Source organism: Talpa occidentalis, unplaced genomic scaffold (assembly GCF_014898055.3).
Source record: "Talpa occidentalis isolate TD23 unplaced genomic scaffold, MPIMG_talOcc4v2.1 talOcc4.11, whole genome shotgun sequence".
Classification (NCBI taxonomy): Eukaryota; Metazoa; Chordata; class Mammalia; order Eulipotyphla; family Talpidae; genus Talpa; species Talpa occidentalis.
Genome location: NW_023601104.1, coordinates 36,371,260 through 36,390,651, shown reverse-complemented (window position 1 = coordinate 36,390,651; position 19,392 = coordinate 36,371,260). Strand labels below are relative to the sequence as shown.

The following is a 19,392-nucleotide window of genomic DNA, read 5'->3' as shown; positions in this document are numbered from 1 at the left end:
ACACCTACTACCAAGGCACCCAGAGTCCTCCATTATAGTCCATTGTGTCCACTCACCACTTTGTTTTTTTTCTCTCCTCCCTATCTTGTTGCCTCAATTCCACAGTCATATTTCTAGAATTTGTTATTGGTTTGGTTTTGTCTCATTGGTTTATTTTGGTTTTCTATGTTCAATGTATAAGTCACATTATCTGGCATTTTTCTTTCTCCTTCTGACTTATTTTGCTTAGCATGACCCCCTCCACCTCCATCTATGTTGTCACAGATGGCAAGATTTTATCCTTTTTTCCAGCTGAGTAATATTCCATTGTGCATATATACCACATCTTCCTGATCCACTCATCTGTCCTTGGGCACTTAGGTTGTTTCCATAACTCAGCTATTGTAAATAATACTGCAATGAACATGGGAGTACATATATCCATACAAATGGGTGTTTTTGCATTCTTCTGGTAGATACCTAGGAGTGGAATTGCTGGATTTATTGGTAGGTCTATTTTTAATAATTCAGGAACCTTCCATAGGAAACAGAACCAATCTACATTTCCACAAACAGTGTTCAAGTATTCCTTTTTTTCTGTATCCTTGGCAACACATGCTGTTTCTGGTCTTTTTGATGTGGACTGTTCTCACAAGTGTGAGATAATATCTCATTGTGATTTTGATTTGCATTTCCCTGATGATAAATGATGAGGAGCATTTTTTTTCATGTGAGGGAGATAAAGTTCTTCCCAGATAAATAGAAACTGAGAGTATTTGCTAATGCTAGACCTTCCCTATAGGAAATGTTGAAAGGGGTTCTACTATCTAAATCAAAGAGGGAAATCCATGAAAAACTGAACAAGGAATTTAGGTTTAACCAGAAAACTATAGATAAAGTGGCAATAATAAACCTTCATCTATCAATCATTACCCTACATATAAATGAACTGAATTCATAAATCAAAAGACACAGAAGGCCAGTTGGATTAGAAAATAAAACCAACTTTTTCCTGTCTCTAGGAGACTCATCTGAGCTCCAAAATTAAACATAGATTCAAAATAAAAGGTTGGAAAATAACCATACAAACAAATGCCCTCCCTTCCCAAAAAGGTAGGGGCAGCCATATTTAGATAAAATAGACTTCCAGCTAAAAAAAGGTAATAAGAGATAGGTATGAACACCATATAATGATTAAGGGATCAATACACCAGATAGCTGTATACCAGATGTGTGTGTGTGTGTGTATATATATATATATATATATATATATATATACACACATACCAAATGAAGGAATATCAAAATATGTAAGGCAACTATATAAGGCAACTGAATAAACTAGATGACATGAACAAATTCTTAGAAATCTAAATCTTCTGAGACTGAATCAGGAAGAAACAGAAAACCTGAACAGACCAAACAAAAGCAAAGAAATTGAAACTGTAATCAAAATCTTCCCCCAAAACAAAAACCTAGACCCAGGTGGTTTCACTTGTGAGTTCTACCAAACTTTCAAAATGAACTAATACCTAAGTCTTTTCAAACTCTTCCAAAAAATAGAGAAAGATGGAATGCTTCCAAACACATTCTAGGAAGCCAACATCACTTGGATACTAAAACCTGAAAGGTATCAAAGAAAATTACAGACCAATATCCCTGATGAACTTAGATGTAAAAATCCTGTAAACATTGTTTTAACACAGCATTTTTATTTATTTATTTATTTATTTTGCTTTTGTGCTTTAATGTCTAGTGGTTCCTTTTACCAGGCTGGAAGTAAGAAAATAAAAGAACTAAATTTTAGTATAAATTTAAATTTTATCAAAAGTGCAAGGTACTTTGCATTTCTTTAAAAGCATCTATGTACTTTTGTTACAAACAACATTTACGAGTTACACCATTCTTGAGAGTAGCTCTTATTATACCTGTTCTATGTGGTAAATAATAATGAGACTTAGAGCAACTGTGGTTAGATGCATCAATAGAAGTCTGGCAGAGATAATACTAACCAAAATTAAAACTCAAGCTTTTTTATGCAGCTCTTTTGCTAAGATAGCCCCGACCTTATCTTTCTTCTAGAATATGAGGTCTGTATACTTTATTAGTGAACCTAGATTTTATGCAAATAATTATAACATGTGGTAAGATAATGCTGGAATTGGAAGTAGAGTACATACTATACAATTAGACAAAGGCACAAAACCATAATGGAAGTAAAGTACATACTATACAATTAGACAAAGTTACAAAACCCATAATTTCTAGACCCATTTATTTAACCCAATTGTGTGCTTATAATTCACGAAAAAGTAGCAAATGATCACCCCCTCCCATAAATGAACATATAACTTGTCCATATATTTGACAGCCACTGAAAGCAGAAAGTTTTTTCAAAAGAAAAACTTTCTATGGTTCACAATATCTCTAGTTTATTGGATTATGAATGTATTTGAATGAATGGGGAAAGAGTGGTCAAATATGTTCTTGAGCCTCTATTATTTGCCAAAATAGGTGCATGTATATGTTAGGTTTACGCCTGTGAAGTTGGAATTCTTCATTTTATAGAAGGAAAAGGCTCAAAGATGAACAGCAATTTGCCAAAGTTCACAACAGTGGCAGAGCTTTGATTCAAATTCAAGTTTTCAGAATTCAAGGCCACTGTTTTTTACCAATGATTCTCAATAATTATAATAAGATGTTATTCCTATTCTAAAGTGTGCCTGGAGTAATTTCTGGTCCTACTGTGGTCCAGGTTGTCAGCATAAACATTGACCACAGGCCATGTTTGTTCCTCCTGGAAATATATAATGAAAGTAGTTTATTGACTACATACATATATTTTCCACTATTCACAAAGTCCTGCTTTATTTTACTTTATTTTTATTTTTTTTAAAGATTTATTTGTTCATGCATACAAGAACCGGGGTATAGGCCAGATATGCAGGAGGGTGAGAGGATTCACCAGAGACAGAGTGGGGAGCAGAAGAGGCAGACTGACTGAAATATACTGCTGAGGGGAGCAGCGGGCGATACAGGAGAGGTCTGCCGTGCCATGTGGGTATCTTCGAGGCAGGCCAGGATTGAACCCGCACTGCAGAGGCTGTGGACGGCTTCACAGCACTGTGCTCAACCCCCTGCGCCACCAGGGAGGTCCTCCTGCTTTATTTTAATAGATAAGTCTTAACATTTTTAATAAAAACTTGAAATACATAATCATAATTTGGGGGAGGGGTCAACCAATCAAAAGTTATTTATTAATGTCTACCAAGTGCAAAGCACCTTTACAGGCATTCTGGAGAAATACAAAAGAAGAACCCTGCCATCTTAGACATTACAATTTATTTTAGATGAAGAGGCAAAAATCAAAAGAAATAATAAATTATAAAAATAGTAACTGCGGATGAAGAGATGTTACATGTCAAGAAGAATGGCACAGATAGTTAAGTGCTAGCAGAGTTCAAAGGAGACAGCAGTCACTTGACTGTCGTATACTAAGAAAGCATTATATGCTGGACTTTCCATACCTCCATGTTTTTGCACATGTTGTCCTTTGCCTGACATCTTTCCCATTACTCTTTACTCCCACCTAATCCATATGCTCAGAACTACTGTTTTTTTCAATTCGTTTCAAACCTGGCATCTGACACCTAGAACATGAGTCATCTATGTATGTCCCATTTCAAACAAACTTCCAACTTTTTGTTAATATTGGAATGATTAACATAAATCTAGAGCTCTAAGCCAATACACATTTATTGTCTTCTTGCCTTGAAGTGTGCTAAATCTTGCCAACATTCTATCAACATCAGTGTTCTTACGTATTCATCCTCCCAGGTCTTGTGAAAGCTTGAAGGTTGTGTAGAGAAGGCCTTATGTCATGTTTTCCACAGAGCCCTTTCCGAGGGTTTCTTTAGGACAAATGCCCATCTCACCTCCAACATGCCCAGTAGGACCTCAGCTTTTAATACTTCAGTGGAAGAAAGGATTTATGCTGGAATTCAGCAGACTGAACAACACAGCTAATACAATGCGGCCTGGTTATGAATGAGTAAAGGAGCAGGAAGTGAAAAAGAAATGCTTTAAGGATGTCAGGCCTGATAAAAACAACAGCACCAACTGGCAGGTCCACCTTACCCCACAGCCTTTAGAAATGAAATCACTTTTCATTCTTTTTATTTTTGATTTTGTTTTTGTTTTGGTTTGACTTTCTTGGGTTTATATTTTTCATTTGTTTTGTGGGAGACATTACCACATTTTAAAAGGCATAGTCACCTTTTCCAGCTCCAGGAACCAGATGACACTCCTCACAGTTATTTTGCAATGTGGCAAGAACTGGTTTTTCTATTCTATCTATGCAAATATACCCTCACAGACATCATCAGCAAAGTAATAATGGAGGGCTTGTGGTGCATGACTTCTTGTCCAGAATTCTTTATAAGCTGATTCATATTTTGCTTTCATGAAAGGGTAATTCAACATGTTGTATGCATGGTTTGACTTTTGAATGCTGAAGCACCGAACAGAGTTCCCATTTTAAATCTTTTCAAAGGTCGATAAAATAATTAAGTCATCCATTGTATCTAAATGGATGGTCCCAAACATTTATATCATAGTTACTGATCTTATGTATTTTCATACATAAAGCAAATTCATATGTAGGCACATTTTTTGTGAGCTATAATAAGCTTCATATATGGGTTATATGTTTTTGAAAGAAATAGACATGTACGCCATTAATTATAATACAATTACTATAATGAAGTATGATCTGAATTTTGGAGGAACAAGAAGATGGGCATCTCGGTGTGGGAGGCAGACAAGTGTGTCATGGAGAGCTCCTTAGGGGAAGTGTGGCCCTGAGTATGGGGGAGGCGGCGAGGAATGCTATTCTGAAAAGAAGGAGTCTCTGCATGTGCATGTAAATGTGAAAGAATGTGGCATATTTGAGCCATGATCTTTTTGGGAAACTGCCAGCAGGTCAGTACACCTGAAATTTAAGCTGTATATAGCACTTACAAATACCTTTGTAACCTTTCTATACTCTCCCTACATTTCTTTCCCTTTATCTATTCTTTAAAAAAAATAAAATCTATCTTCTTTCTCATTCCTCTTTAGGTATCTTGCCTAAAGATTCCACAATTTCCAAATGGTAGAGCTAGAAAACAAAGCCGTAATTCATCTCTGTTTTGAGTTTGTGCTTCTTTTGCTTGCTATGTTGAAGATTTTTCATTCTTCTAATAAAGCTTATCCATTATTTTCCTAGGATTTTTTTGTGAGAGAGACCATGTCATACTACTTTCTTCACTAAATTAATTCATGCATTTGGATTATATGGGGCAATAGGATGGGTTCAAGGAGAGTAAATATGTTTCATATTCATTCAATTAAGTATTTATTTACTTGATATAATTATTCATAAAACAGTATTAAATATTATTGAAAATATAAAACAAGCTACATTTTCTTGTGCTGCAGTGGCTGTGAATAGCTTCATAGTGCTGAGACTTAACCCCTTGCGCCACCAGGGAGGCGCCCTAAAAAGATGTATTTTTTTATACCTAAATATAGCACGTTTTTTACACACACACACAAACAGAAAACAACTTTTTCCTTCTTGAAAGCAATATTGCCCATGTTGAGAATATAAGCACTAGACTAAGGGTATCACTTTCAAAGTCTATAATTGGTTGTCAAATTCTAGTTTCAGAATTTTGGTAAATATGTAAAATTAAATATAATTAAAAATTAAATATCTTGAGTTAAAAATAAAAGCCACACTATTCGATGAAAATATAAAATAATTGGGTATACACATGTTAGCTGAACTCAGGGCTGATACACTCTGCAAGTCTTGGGGTGTATATTGACAATATAGTCTGTGATAGGAAGGAGAGAGTAGAAAATCATTTGAAGCTATAACCATGAATGTGGTTGAAAGAGAAACTCAAGCATATAAATTATTTCAATTTCAGCTCACTCTAACCATCTTAAACTTCCTCAATGTTTATTTGTTTATTATTTATGATGTATCATTTTACATCCTTGTTTATTTTTTCACAATTAGGTTTTCTCCCCTCAGGCGTGGTTACTACATCCTGACATTCTTATCCTGTACAGAATTATGTGTTTGTCCTCTGCAATACATAATTAATTCTCTGTGAATGGTTAAATCACTCACTTGATATATATACAGGTCAGAAGGGTATACCAACCAGAAAATTCAGTGTACACATTTTTATTTTAGTCCTCAATCCAAAATTAAGAATAAAAATGCTATGCTATTTTTTTTACTTCATATTGATATTCATTTATAAATCATTTCTTCAAAGCTTAAGTACTGACCCCAGGACAAAATTGAATTCTCCTGACTTACACACAGAGGAACTGAGGTTGGTTTTCAGTCAACAGCCTATGAGAAACTAAATTCTCAGTAAGGAAATGAAAATCTTCATTCAAAAGCCTATGAGGAGCTAAAGCTTGCCAATGATGAGTGAGCATGGAAGTAGATCTTGCTGTCTAGTACTCATGTAAGATTAGCTCCCTGCTCAGCACCTTTTTCGCCTCCTTGTGAGAGATTCTGAGACAGAGATCCATTTGAATCTACCCAGATTCTCACCCATAGCTACTTTGAGGTAACAGATTTTTGTTGTTAATTGAATTCTCCTTCACCCCAACAATATCTCCTTTTAAATGATCAACTGCTCAAAAGGTGCCAGAATAATTAGTTAGACTATACCTACTATATACTACCTTTATAACATTCATCAAACTTGTATAATGTCTTTCCTCTGAGTTGAGAAGTTACACAAGGGCAGAGATTATTCCTGTTGTGTTTGTTCCTATAATTTACATATATATGACAGTTTTCAATACTGAGAAGGCATATGGTAAATAAGCTAAAGATCTGACTTACTTTGTTCCGCCCATAATTCATTCTTTCAACCACGTTAGATTCCTACTTTGTGTGGTATATCAAAATAAAATCTAGATAAAAATTTAAGTATAGGGGGCTTCCCTGATCATGCAGGGGGTTAAGACACAACCTATGAAGCTTTCAGCAGCCTCTGCAGCAAAAGTTCCAGCCCTGGCCGGCCAGGGAGCTACCCACATGGCACAGCAGACCTCTCCTGTCTTGCCCGCTGCTCCCCTCAGCAGTGTACTTTGGTCAATCTGTTTGTTCTACTCCCCACTCTGTCTCTGGTGAATCCTCTCACCCCCCACACCTCTGGCCTGTACCCCAGCTCTTGTATACATAAATAAATATATCTTTAAAAATTTAAGTAACAGGGAAAGTCTTACCAAGGATCGTACAATATCTATAAGGAAAAAGATTAATAGATGTGACTATATAATTTAAAGCTTCCATCCACAAAAATATACATAAATGACAAAGATGAATTGGGAAAAATATTTGCAGCATATATGACAGAATATTTATCTTTAATGTATAAAAATCTCATAAGAACAAGAAACATATATACTAGTGTGTTTAGGGAGAAAGTATAAATGTCCAACAAATGAATGAAATTGAAATACAAATTAATGATTCCATTTTCACCTTTCAAATGGTAGTGATATAAAATGCTAATACTGATTTTGATGGGAGAGAAACAGGGGTAGAATCATAAAATGTAGGAGCCCTAATTGGTACAACTTTCAAAGAGGATAATTTGTAAGAAAAATATCTTAAAATGATCACACCATAATTCTTCTAGTAACAATCTAGGGAAATTTGTATGTAAAACTACCTGCAAAATGATTAAGGAATTCACTAGTTAAGTACATTATAATTTAAAATTTTAAAACTATGCTGCCATTTAAAATGATATTGTGGAGAAAATATGAATTGATCTGGGAAGATGGTCATGATATGTGGTTAAAGGGGTGGGGAATGGCAGTTATAAAGCAGTGTTAGAGAATCCTACTATGGTGTAGATGTGCATTTGTATGAGTGAATTAATGGTATTTTTAAAACTCTATTAAGGTTCAACCTGCCTGTTGTAAGATTCATTCATTTTAAGTGCACAATTCAGTGATTAATAAGTTTACAGAATTTACAGCCATCACATTTTAGTAAAGGGATTTTTCCCTTGTTATTCCTGTATTTTCTTATACTTCTGCAATAGATGTGTCTAGTTGGTAATTCTTAAAATTCCCCCTTTACAATTGACTTCTCTGAAAAAGAGGAAGATAGAAAATGCCAAAATAAGTATGGTAGTAATTAAAAGGTTTTCAAAAGAATGAAGAGGGTAGCAAATAAATACACTTAATTCATAGCGGGATTAAAGACTCTCTTTTGCAGTTTCTTCTTTCCCAACTGTCAAAGCATCGGATTAGTAGTATTTAGTTATGTAACTATATGATTGATTTAAGTAATCAAATGTAAGATATGATTGAAGTTTTAACTCTTAGAGAATTTGCACTTTAAAGCAAATTATCTGTTAATTTGTATTTATGGGGAGGACTATCTTGTAATACTTCCTGCCTTATTCATCTCTACTCTCTCCTGGTTCCTTATCTAATGTTCCCAAAAGTAAAATATGTGGAAAGGGGATGTCATTTGTGGAAGACAGTTATAAAGACAATAAAATTAAGGGCCAGATAATTTGACTATGAAGAAATACACCTGGGCAGCAATAATCAAATAGTGACTAGTTAACATGTTGGGAGCTGGTTTTCATAATGAACTGCTAATATTTCCAACTGAAAAAGAGCTTCTGGTTTCAAAGGCCACAGTCTCTTAGGTGATGCCATCTAAGGCCTCACTGAAATTCTCTGAATCTAGATGGTACACTGTGTCTCAGAGAGTCTGGGTCCCTTTACCTTTACCTTTTTTCTTCCTCCCAGTTCTTTTTTTTTTTTTTTGAGATTTTTTTATTTATTTATTCAAGCACTGGGTACAGTCAGAAGCGCGGGAGGGTGAGAGAATTCACCAGAGCCAGAGCGGGGAGCAGAACAGGCAGAATACACTGCTGAGGGGAACAGCGGGCACAGCAGGAAAGGCCCACGTGCCATGTGGGACCCTCACCAGGGGCCGGGGATTGAACCAGAGCTGCAGAGGCTGCGGGCAACTTCGCAGCCCAGCGCTCAACCTCTGCGCCACCAGGGGAGGCCCCTTCCTCCCAGTTCTTGCAAATAGTTGAGAACAGTTTAAAAATTCTGAATTTTTATGCGATATCTAAATAAAAATAAAAAGTGATTTGCCCAAAGTAGCTTTGGAGATATAGAATGAATTTAATTATTTTAACTAGAATGAGGTACCTATTAAAATAACCTGGGACCAAAAGGATCAACAGGAATAAGTTCTCTTTTATCATTTAAGGGCATAAACAGAGGAGATTGCATAGTCTAGCTGGTCAATGAAAGACCACAGGCCCAAGAAAGTTGGATGTTTGCCAAAAGTCAGCCTAGTAAGGACCAAAAATGAGTTTGAATTTCCAAACTGAATGTGCTTTGTGTTTTGCTGAGATGTTCCATTGTGTAGCTATAGGAATCTGGAGAGATTTCGTGACCTGGATAATCCATCTATTGGCAGCCTTTCCCAGTCACAGTACACGACACCAACATGTAAACTCCCTTTAATAAGATTTTCACCACTTTCATTGTGATTTCTATGTTGTTGATATCTTTGACCTAAACCATACAATGACTTTCTTTTACCCATAATAGTGAATTGTTCAATGTACAAGGGGTGATCTAGGGAGTGTTCAATAGTCATTATAGTGTTATCTCTGAATTACCTTCAACCCTGAAACCTTTCTGCTAGACTTTTAAAAAAATATTTCTTCCTTCTATTTCCTAATATCTAAGATTTTTTTTTTTGTCTTTTCATTCATTTTCCTGAACTGAAGCGTTGACCTCATCAGCCCTTCAGCCCTGTCTTCCATCACCTTCTTTGATTCCCCTCATGCCTACTGGTTGATGGACCACCAGTCACATCCCCTCGTGTTATCTCTGCCTCAGGCCTTGGCTCTACTATGTCTATTCCTTCTATTTCTGTAGCTAAACTTGCATGAGCTATTAACCCTACTACCACTGATTCACTCCCTATCTCTGACTCTGTCTGGGCCTCTGGTTCAGTCTGAGTTTCTAGCACTTTTGGAGTCTTCGCCCCTGTTTGAGTCTTTAGCTCTGTCTGGGTCCCTGCCTCTATCTGGGTCCTCAGTTGTGCTGCCACACTGGACTGCTTTTCTGGTGTCTGGTTCATCCATGGGAAATAGCCTCCATTGGTCTCATTTAAGCCCACTTCTTCTGAATCTATGTTATCCATCCTTGTCCTTGTCATAGGGATCATGAGGAGATTTTGATGTGGTGGAGAAACCTGATTAACTTATGTGACTGAATCCAGAAAGGAACCCTGGAGAAAAAGAAAATGCCAGGATCAGAGTTGCAGATTAATAGATAAACTATGGTCATCAAACACCCCAGAAGAGTACCATTGGCTTAATTATAATGGAATTTAGTTAAGATACATTTCTTATCTTTAGGGGTTGATTAATATCTCAAATTTTCTGTAGTACAGTGTTTCCCTGAAGATATACAAGCCAACTTATTCAGGCACAAGAAGTAAATAGTAGTTTCTTTGTATATTTTTAACAAATCATATTTAAAATTTTATTTTGAGTATGTTTCACAATGTAATGAATATATTGATGATGTAATGCATGTATACACTTTACAAGTAAATGTCTATTGGGCATGCTTACTAAAAAAAATGCTAAGAGGGTGTATGATGCAATGGTTTGCAGACCACTATTGTAATTCATTACTTGGTAAGAATAAGTAAGCCCATAGAAGGAGTAAATGAGAAGTGTCATACTGGCAAAATTCCTATGTTATTGCTCTGCTTTGTGTTTGTAATATTATAGAGGAGTAAATGTCAAAACTCTATTTTGGGGCCTCCCTGGTGGCGCAGCGGTTGAGCGCTGGGTTGCCAAGCTGCCTGCAGCCTCTGCAGCGCCAGTTCGATCCCCGGCTGCTCCCCAGCCACCGGAGGAGGGTCCCACATGGCGCGCAGACCTTTCCTGCCACCCGCTGCTCCCCTCAGCAGTGTACTTTGGTCCTTCTGCCTGCTCTGCTCCCCGCTCTGGCTCTGGTGAATTCTCTCGCCCTCCTGCACTTCTGACTGTGCCCAGTGCTTGTATAAATAAATAAATTAAATTAAATAAAAATAAATCTTTAAAAAAACAAACAAACAAAAAAAACCCCTCTATTTTGGAGATCCATAAAGGTGATGAGATTATTTGATATGAATGAAAGAAGAGGAGAATTTAAGAACTATCTTCTGGAAGGATGGCACTATCAACAGCTCAGTTATGTCTTTGCCTTCTTCCTCTACTTCCTGAATCTTGCTCCTGTCTGTACAGAGTCAGGTATCCTAATAGAAAAAAAAATGTTTTAAATGCATTGGAAACCCCTTCTACTAAAGATTGGTCATTGACACAAAAATAACACTTGTAGAGTCCTTCCAAATGTGAGATTTTAATATGCCAAACAAATAACCAAAGGAAGAAAGGAAGGGGCGGAGGAGGGAAGGCGAAAAAGAGAAGGACCAGCCCAGTCATGTAAAGTTGCCTTTTCTGTGCTTTCATTATTTCACAGGAACATTAACTCACCTACTGTCATGTAGAAGACACTGCCGCACCAATTGAGGTAGTAGACTAACAGGAACTGGAACTCCAAGATATTCCTGCTGTACAATTTCACTTGTATGAGGAACAAAACGAGGCAGAGGAGTAGGCAGATACCTGGGATTAGAATGAAAGCTATCACTAGCCATCATACCCCTCCTTCCGCTTTCCCTCCCATGACCTCCTCCTCCCTCCCTGTAGGTCAGCACTCTCAGCCACCTCAGTTACTGCCATTGAGGCCTGTTACATTGAAGTGGTCGTGGGAAGACCTATTTTGCAATTAACCACCATGGGAGAGCAAAGGACTTGTATTTTGACCCGAATAATGTTGTCAAAGTGGAGCCTATATATAGATAACACAGACAGAACAGGTAGCTAAATGGCTACAGAGCAATTTTCTGGCTACCAGAAGGGACTCCAGCCTAAATATCACCCCCACTAGTCTATCAGATAATGATTCCTAGAGTTGTTCCCATTAAGTTTTTTTTTTTAAATTGATTGATTGATTGATTGATTGATACAAGCACTGGGTACAGTCAGAAGCGCGGGAGGGTGAGAGAATTCACCAGAGCTAGAGCAGGGAGCAGAGCAGGCAGAAGGACCGAAGTACACTGCTGAGGGGAGCAGCGGGCGGCAGGAGAGGTCTGCCACGCCATGTGGGACCCTCCGGGGATCAAACCGGCCACAACCCGGCGCTCAACCGCTGCGCCACCAGGGAGGCCCATTGTTCCCATTAAGTTAAGCATGACCTCTTTGGGATTCCCACTATAAGAAGCAAGAGTTCAGTAAGGAGTGAAAGTTTATCAAAACATTCCTTCTTTTGGGAAGAAACAAGTAAATGCCATGAATGCAGGATTCATGCGAAGCTAGGAATGCCTAGGTAAAAAGAGAGGAAATGGCACAGGAAGAGAAAGAAATGCAAGGACACCAGGGACCAACTTTTCCAACCTCATTATGTTGTACCTGAGATGAAACTGGAGATGGATATGCCCAGATCTATGTAGATCTTGTCTCCTGTCTCTTTGGTGAAAGAGGTGATGAGCCGTAGAAGAATAATGAAGATGACGAGGGCAGAGATGAGGAATAAGATCCTGGCGAGGTAGAAGTAGTCTGCCAGGGAAGGGGAAAAAGAAAGGCATGGCTGGAGTGGAGGTCACCTGCCCTTGAAGAAGGCTGGACAGGGTCTAGGGAAGGGAGTAAACGACAAAGGAGGACAGAACCAGGGCGTGTCCTACATGTAATGAAATTAGTAAGCGTAAGGAGCCGACTTGTGGGTGGCTCCACAGGCACCAGTAAGGACCCTCTTCCCATCTCCTCAATGCTATATGGGATTCCTACAACAGGAAAGAAATTATTTGTTCCATAGTGAGAGAAAAGCAGCAATTAGCAGCTATAACCTTGAGAAGCATATTATAAAGTAACTTTTACTAATATATCTTTGTCTGAGGGAAGTTTCCAGTGCAAAGGCAAGAGAGACATCAGGACTCTAGCCATTCATTCCCAATCATCAGGGGGCTGTAGCCTTTAGGTCATTGAGGAAGTGTAGTCTAGACAAACGCAGACAAATTCCCCTGTTTGAAGGAGCTATCGTTACATGCTTGTGAACTAGGGGAGCAGGGTGGTGGGAAGGACAAAGGGAGAGTGATAAGCTATGGGGATGGAGGGGGCTGTTCTGAGAAGATCTACCAGTGGAGGGAGCCCCAAGATTTGGAAAACACTCACAAGATGCCTTTGGTGTGTGATTCCAGCAGAGATCATTGTCACACACAGTCCAGAGTCCTGTCAAGACCTTCTCCTCTTTCAGCACCACAAACTGCACCCAGTGTAAAGGGGACAAGCAGAGCAGCAGGACAAAGTTGACTCCCAAGAGGCCAGTACAGAATATGCGGATGTATCTTCGGGTCTTCCCCAGCGGGCACTGATAGGGCGTCATAGCAGAGAAGCATTGCATGGGGTAGAGGCGAACTGTCTGTGGTGAAGGGAGCAGGACATCAGGAAAGACCCTCATCTCAGGTATTTCCATCTCCACTCACAGAAAATACAATCCCTGGGTCCTCCACTGGGGGTAACTCTTTCCTTCACATTAGAGACTTTGTTCCTCTGCCTGCAGAGTCTCCCAGGTATTTTTTGTTTTTACTTTTTTAATATTAACTTTTAAGGAATACTTTTTCCCCCACCTATCCCTACTTTTATTTATTTATTTACTTTTGCATAGAAGGACAGGGGTGTAGGCCAGAGGTGTGGGGTGGGGGTAGTGGAGTGGAAGAATTCACCAGAGAAAAAATGGGGAGCAGAACAGGTGGGTTTACTGAAATATACTGCTAAGGGGAGCAGCGGGTGAGAGGAGAGGTCTGCTTCGCCATGTTGGTGAGCTTCTTGGAGGGGATTGAGCTCAGGCCACAGCAGTGATAATGCTGAGATTTAACCTCTAGGACACCACGGAAGTAACTGTCCCTACTTTTAAAAAAGATGGAATGACATTTTTGCCCCTTCCACCTTGACATGTCCCCCCTGCTATACATAATCTGCTTCCTCCAAAAGGACCCCTGTGTTACTCAGCCTACAGAAGGCTTCCTCACCCTGTATGTTGGGCAGCCCAGTATGCTGGCACTGTAAGCACCATGGAAAACCAACCCGTTTCCTTCCCTTCTTTCCATCCTAGCTTCTGGTGCATTGCTCTTCTCAACTGCCATAGAACCGAACCCAAGGGACCCTAACAAGTTTTCCTGCCCCTCCCCCACCCAGGGGACAGACCACAACACGGCTACAGTATCTGTCTCATTTGCCAGATGTCATTCAATCCCTTTCTCTGGCCCAGGTCTCTGCTAAGCTCCAGATACCTACAGCAATGTGCTTGCTGAACCCAAGTTTTACACAGACACAGCTCACCCAAGGAATGAGTGGAATAACAGTGGACTAATATTTAGCTGTTTCCACAAGGTGAAATCTTGCCTTCCATGACAAAATGGACAGGATTTGAGGTGATTATGCTAAGCAAAATAAATCAGAAAGAGAAAGTCAAATACTGGTTAATTTCTTATTTTCCACCAGCTAATCACAATAATGTCCTGCAAATTCCACCCTTTCTCGTTCTCTAGACATCTAGTATTTATTTCCACTTCCTTAGATTATCTTTTTGACCTCTCTGTCTTGGATTTTCTGTACATTTCTTTTTTTTTTTTTTTTAAAGATTTATTTATTTATTTATACAAGCACTGGGTACAGTCAGAAGTGCGGGAGGGTGAAAGAATTCACCAGAGCCAGAGCGGGGAGCAGAACAGGCAGACTGACAAAGTACACTGCGGAGGGGAGCAGTTAGCACAGCAGGAGAGGTCTGCGCTCCATGTGGGACCCTCCTCCGGTGGCCGGGGAGCAGCCAGGGATCGAACAGGTGCTGCAGAGGCTGTGGGCAGCTTCGCAGCCCAGGGCTCAACCACTGCGCCACCGGGGAGGCCCTCTGTAAGCTTCTTACTTGGCCTCTCGGCTACCTGGCTTGCTGTCCTTCAGTTCATTCTCTACAGACTTACCAAGATCGATGCCCCTAAATGCAAATCTGATTGTATCTCTGCTTAAAACTACTTAAAATCCTCTGCTTGTTCCCCACTTCTATGAGATAAAGTCCTAACTTGTTTAGTGAGTTGGTTAAATCCAGCCAGATCAGGTTTCTGCTTGCTCACTAAACTCATTCAATCATTCAGTATCTCCTAATGCCAGGAGTTGTGTTAGGTAGTGAGGGTGGAGTGATGCACTTGGACATCTTCCATGTGTCCCTCTAGAGCCACTCTCCATCCTCATTCAAAGAGGCAGGCTGACATGGACTTCATCAGTGGGTTCCCTTGCATCCAGCTTCTCATTGAGGACTATCAATGGCAAGCATGGACAGCAGGTCCAGAGGTCCAGAGAGCAGTATGTTTATTCACTGGTTGTCTCCTTAGCAGATAGTTGAGTAGTATCTGTGTCTCTTTACCTAAGGGAACACTCTGATAGTCAGCCTTCTCCATAGAGCCACTCTTCTGTGTGGTAACTGTTCCTTCCCCTTAAGGGATCAGGCTTCAGAATGAAAATGATGCTTCCCAAGGTGTCCCTGGTGGCGCAAGAGGTTAAACGTCAGCACTATGAAGCAATCTCAGCTACTGAGTTCTATCCTGGGCCTGGGAGGTGACCCACATAGTGCAGCAGACCTCTCCTGTCTTGCTCTCTGCTCCCCTCAGCAGTGTATTTCAGTGGATCTGCCTGTTCTGCTCCCCACTCTGTGTCTGGTGAATCCTCTCACCTCCCCCACACTCCCCCCAACCCCACCCACCACCCCCACCGCACCTCTGGCATGTACCACAGTTCTTGTATGCATAAATAAATAAAATCTTAAAAAAAAAAAAAAGAAAATGACACTTCCACTAATGGTTTTCTCAAATCCTTTTCAGCTCAAATGGGACTTCATAGATAATCCCTTAACTCTCACAGATTAACCACTTTGAGCAAACCATCTGTTTCCTTCTCATTCTTATTGTCATGGAGAAGAAAGCCTGTGATTTGTAGGTCATTCTCTCCCTCCCCTCCTTCAGCTCCAAACTATTTTATTCTTTTTTCAGTTTCCTAAACCCACCATGGTCTTTCCTTTGCACATGGCACAAATGGTACCTACCTTGTATGTAGTAGCTATCACACCTCCCACCTCATCTTTTTTTGGCTCACATTAGTCAAGGCTCATTTTGGGGAAAATTTTCTTTGAATCCAAACTTCAGTCCCAGACATTATGTTCCTACAGCACTTTGCGCTTACCCCTTTCATAACTTTTATCATATACTAGTGCAATTTGTCCAGATCTGTTTCTGGTCTGTGCACTTCTTTAGGAATAAGAACATAGCCCATTCAGCTGTGCATTCTCAACATCTAGCAAAGTGCTTGGAACATCATTATGATTCAGGAAATGTTTCATGACTGTATGAAAATAAAAAGATAAAATGACAAAGAGTGGGCTTCTGATTTCTAGTCTGGCATGCTTGGAGCTTGGAGTCACACTCCATTATATTAATAACATCAAATCCTCAGAGAAGTGAGATCCTAAGGGAAACTGTGGTACCCAATTCAGGAAGACAAAAATGTCACTACAGAGAACCACAACTTTCTAGAGCAGAAACCTCCATAGGAGTCATTACAGAAGTAGGAAAAGCTGAACTGTAATTGACAAATTACTAGAAAGTCAGTGTGGATAAGTCTGAAAGACTGAATTTTATCTCCAAAGTTTGAACACATTCTCAGGATGATTATCAGAAAAATTCACTCACGCTTCCAGTAGGGTGAGGGACCAGTTTGAGCACCAGAGCATTCTATTCTTAACACAGCCTGTCCTGAAAAGAAATGCTTTACAGAGCTCAAACTACTAGAATTTCATTAGATATTAACCAACCTGGGAGAAAGGAAATATCTAACTCCAGCCTGCTCTAACCTTCCCTGTTGGGAGGGGAGCTGTGTGACTCCAGTCTCCTCCAGCCCGCCTGTCCCACGATGTAAAGCAAGTGAATGAGCACTCATGAAGTTCACAGTTCAGAGACACAGACTGACGGAAAGACTGCAAAAATATCATAGAAATATAAAAACACTTCCCCTCCCTGCAAAGTTTATTACCACATTTCTAAAGGTTTATTTACCACATTTCTTTTTACCAGAACATCATGTCCTGCTATAAAAAAAAAGAAAAATCACAAGGCATACTAAAAGGCAAAAAACTTAATTTGAATAAACAGAACAAGCATCTGAACCAGATTCAGACATGTCAGAATGTTGGAATTATCAGACCGGGTATTTGAAACAACTATGATTAATGTGCAAAAGGTTCTAATGAGTAAAATAGACAGCATGCAAAAACAGATGTACAATGTAAGCAGAGAGATGGAAATCATAAGAAAAAATTAAAAAGAAATGGTTGAGATCAAAAACACTATAATACAAATGAAGAATGCCTTTCACGGACTATTAATAGACCAGGCACAGCTGAGGAAAGAATTTCTGAGCTTGAGAATATGTCAATAGACACTTTAAAAATGGAAATGCAGGGCCTCCCCGGTGGTGCGGTGGTTGAGCGCTGGGTTGCGAAGCTGCCTGCGGCCTCCGGCGCCAGTTCAATCCCCGGCTGCTCCCCGGCCACCAGAGAAGGGTCCCACATGGCGCGCAGACCTCTCCTGCCGCCCGTTGCTCCCCTCAGTAGTGCACTTTGGTCCTTCTGCCTGCTCTGCTCCCTGCTCTGGCTCTGGTGAATTCTCTCACCCTCCCGCGCTTCTGACTGTACCCAGTGCTTGTATAAATTAATAAATAAATCTTTTTTAAAAAATGGAAATGCATAGACATAAAAGACTGAAAATAATGCAACTGTGAAATAACTTCCAAGGTGCAACGTGTATGTAATGGGAATATTAGAAGGAGAAGAAAGAGAACAGAAGAAATATTTGAAGCAAATTAATGGCTGAGAATTTCCTCCAAATTAATGATAGACAGCAAACTATGGACGTAGGAAGCTCAAAGATTACCCATCAGGATAAATGACCAAAACAAAATAAAACAAAATAAGACACACAACATCTAGCCATATCATATTTAAATGGCAGATAATCAAAGGTAAATAAAAGTTCTTGAAAAAGCCAGGATGGGGGGGGGGGGGAAGAGGGGAGCAACAACTTACCTACAAAGGAGGAAATAAAAGAAGTACATCTGACTTCCAATCAGAAATCATAAAAGTGGGGCCTCCCTGGGGGTTAAGCATCAGCACTATCACCAGGACAGCCTCAGTTCCCCAGCCAGGGAGCTGACTCACGTGATGCAGCAGACCTCTCCTGTCTTGTCTGCTGCTCCCCTCAGCAGTGCATCCCAGTAGATTTGCCTGTTCTGCTCCCCACTCTGTCTCTGGTGAATCCTCTCACCCCCACACCTTTGGCCTGCACCCTGGTTCTTCCACACAAAAACAAATAAATAAAATCCTTTAAAAATTTCATAAAAGCAAGAAGAGACAAAAGTGAAATATTTAAAATGTTGAGAGAAAAAAACACCAAGCTGGAATTCTGTATCCTGTGAAATTCCTTCACAAGTAAAGGAAAAATAAAAACTCCCCAACAAACAAAACTTAAGGGCGTTTATTGTCACTAGATCTGTCTGAGAAGAAAATTTTAAAGTTCTTCAGAGAGAAGAAAAATGATGCAGATCTGAAACTTGGATCTATATAAAGCGGTATCTACTTCTAACTGACTATACATAAAACAGAATCAATTATAATTATTTCTTTGCACACTTGACTTGTCCTTTAAAATCACCAGTAGATTTATGGTTTTAGGCCAAATGCATTGATTAATTTATTCAGCAAATGTTTCTTAGCATAACATGTTATTATAGAATCTATAAATATTAGGTATGTTTATTAATTATTAATATCCAACAATATGATTATTTACATAAAGTATTTAAAATATTATAAGTTATTTACTAATAAATATTAACATGCTAGGCACTGTTTTACTCATTGACAGCACACAGCAGTGAGCACAATTCAAACTCCCTGTGCTGACATCTGCATTCTAAAGGGACACACCAGTCTGCTATTAGAGCAACAACGCAGCACAATATTCCCAGTGGTTTAAAATAGCAGATATTTTTCTTACTCTCATGTCTGCAAGTCAGATGAAGTTGGGCTAATTTGACTGGATTTGCCTGTTTGGTGAGCTAGCCTAGACACCAGGCTTTCGACCGAGGTCAAGTCTGTTTCATGTGTCACTGTCATTCTGAGACAAGTGAC

The 19,392-nt window shown here is 39.4% G+C and overlaps 1 protein-coding gene across 2 annotated transcripts; it reads right to left on the bottom strand.

Annotated features, from left to right (window-relative positions):
• Positions 1-9,192: 9,192 nt before the first annotated feature.
• LOC119238818 (transmembrane protein 202-like) lies at positions 9,193-14,343 on the bottom strand. Of its 2 annotated transcripts, none has more exons than XM_037502883.2 (5): positions 14,192-14,343; positions 13,335-13,581; positions 12,576-12,722; positions 11,598-11,729; positions 9,193-10,339 (listed from the first exon to the last, which is right to left on the bottom strand). In XM_037502883.2, exons 1-5 carry the CDS (start codon positions 14,303-14,305, stop codon positions 10,308-10,310), a joined length of 672 nt encoding a protein of 223 aa, XP_037358780.1. In that variant the 5' UTR covers positions 14,306-14,343; the 3' UTR covers positions 9,193-10,307. The 2 variants fall into 2 exon arrangements, with proteins under 2 accessions (XP_037358780.1, XP_054544600.1); XM_054688625.1 differs by having other exon boundaries at positions 9,194-10,339; positions 14,247-14,323.
• Positions 14,344-19,392: the final 5,049 nt, after the last annotated feature.

Coding starts and splice junctions, on each gene's coding strand:
- LOC119238818 (XM_037502883.2), bottom strand. CDS start 14,305: ATGGCAGTTGAGAAGAGCAATGCACCAGAAGCTAGGATGGAAAGAAGG. Junction 13,582..14,191: donor TGGGCTGCCCAACATACAGG/GTGAGGAAGCCT, acceptor CCTTCACCACAG/ACAGTTCGCCTCTACCCCAT. Junction 10,340..11,597: donor TGTCTTCTACATGACAGTAG/GTGAGTTAATGT, acceptor CTTTTTCTCCAG/GGTTCCTTTCTGGATTCAGT.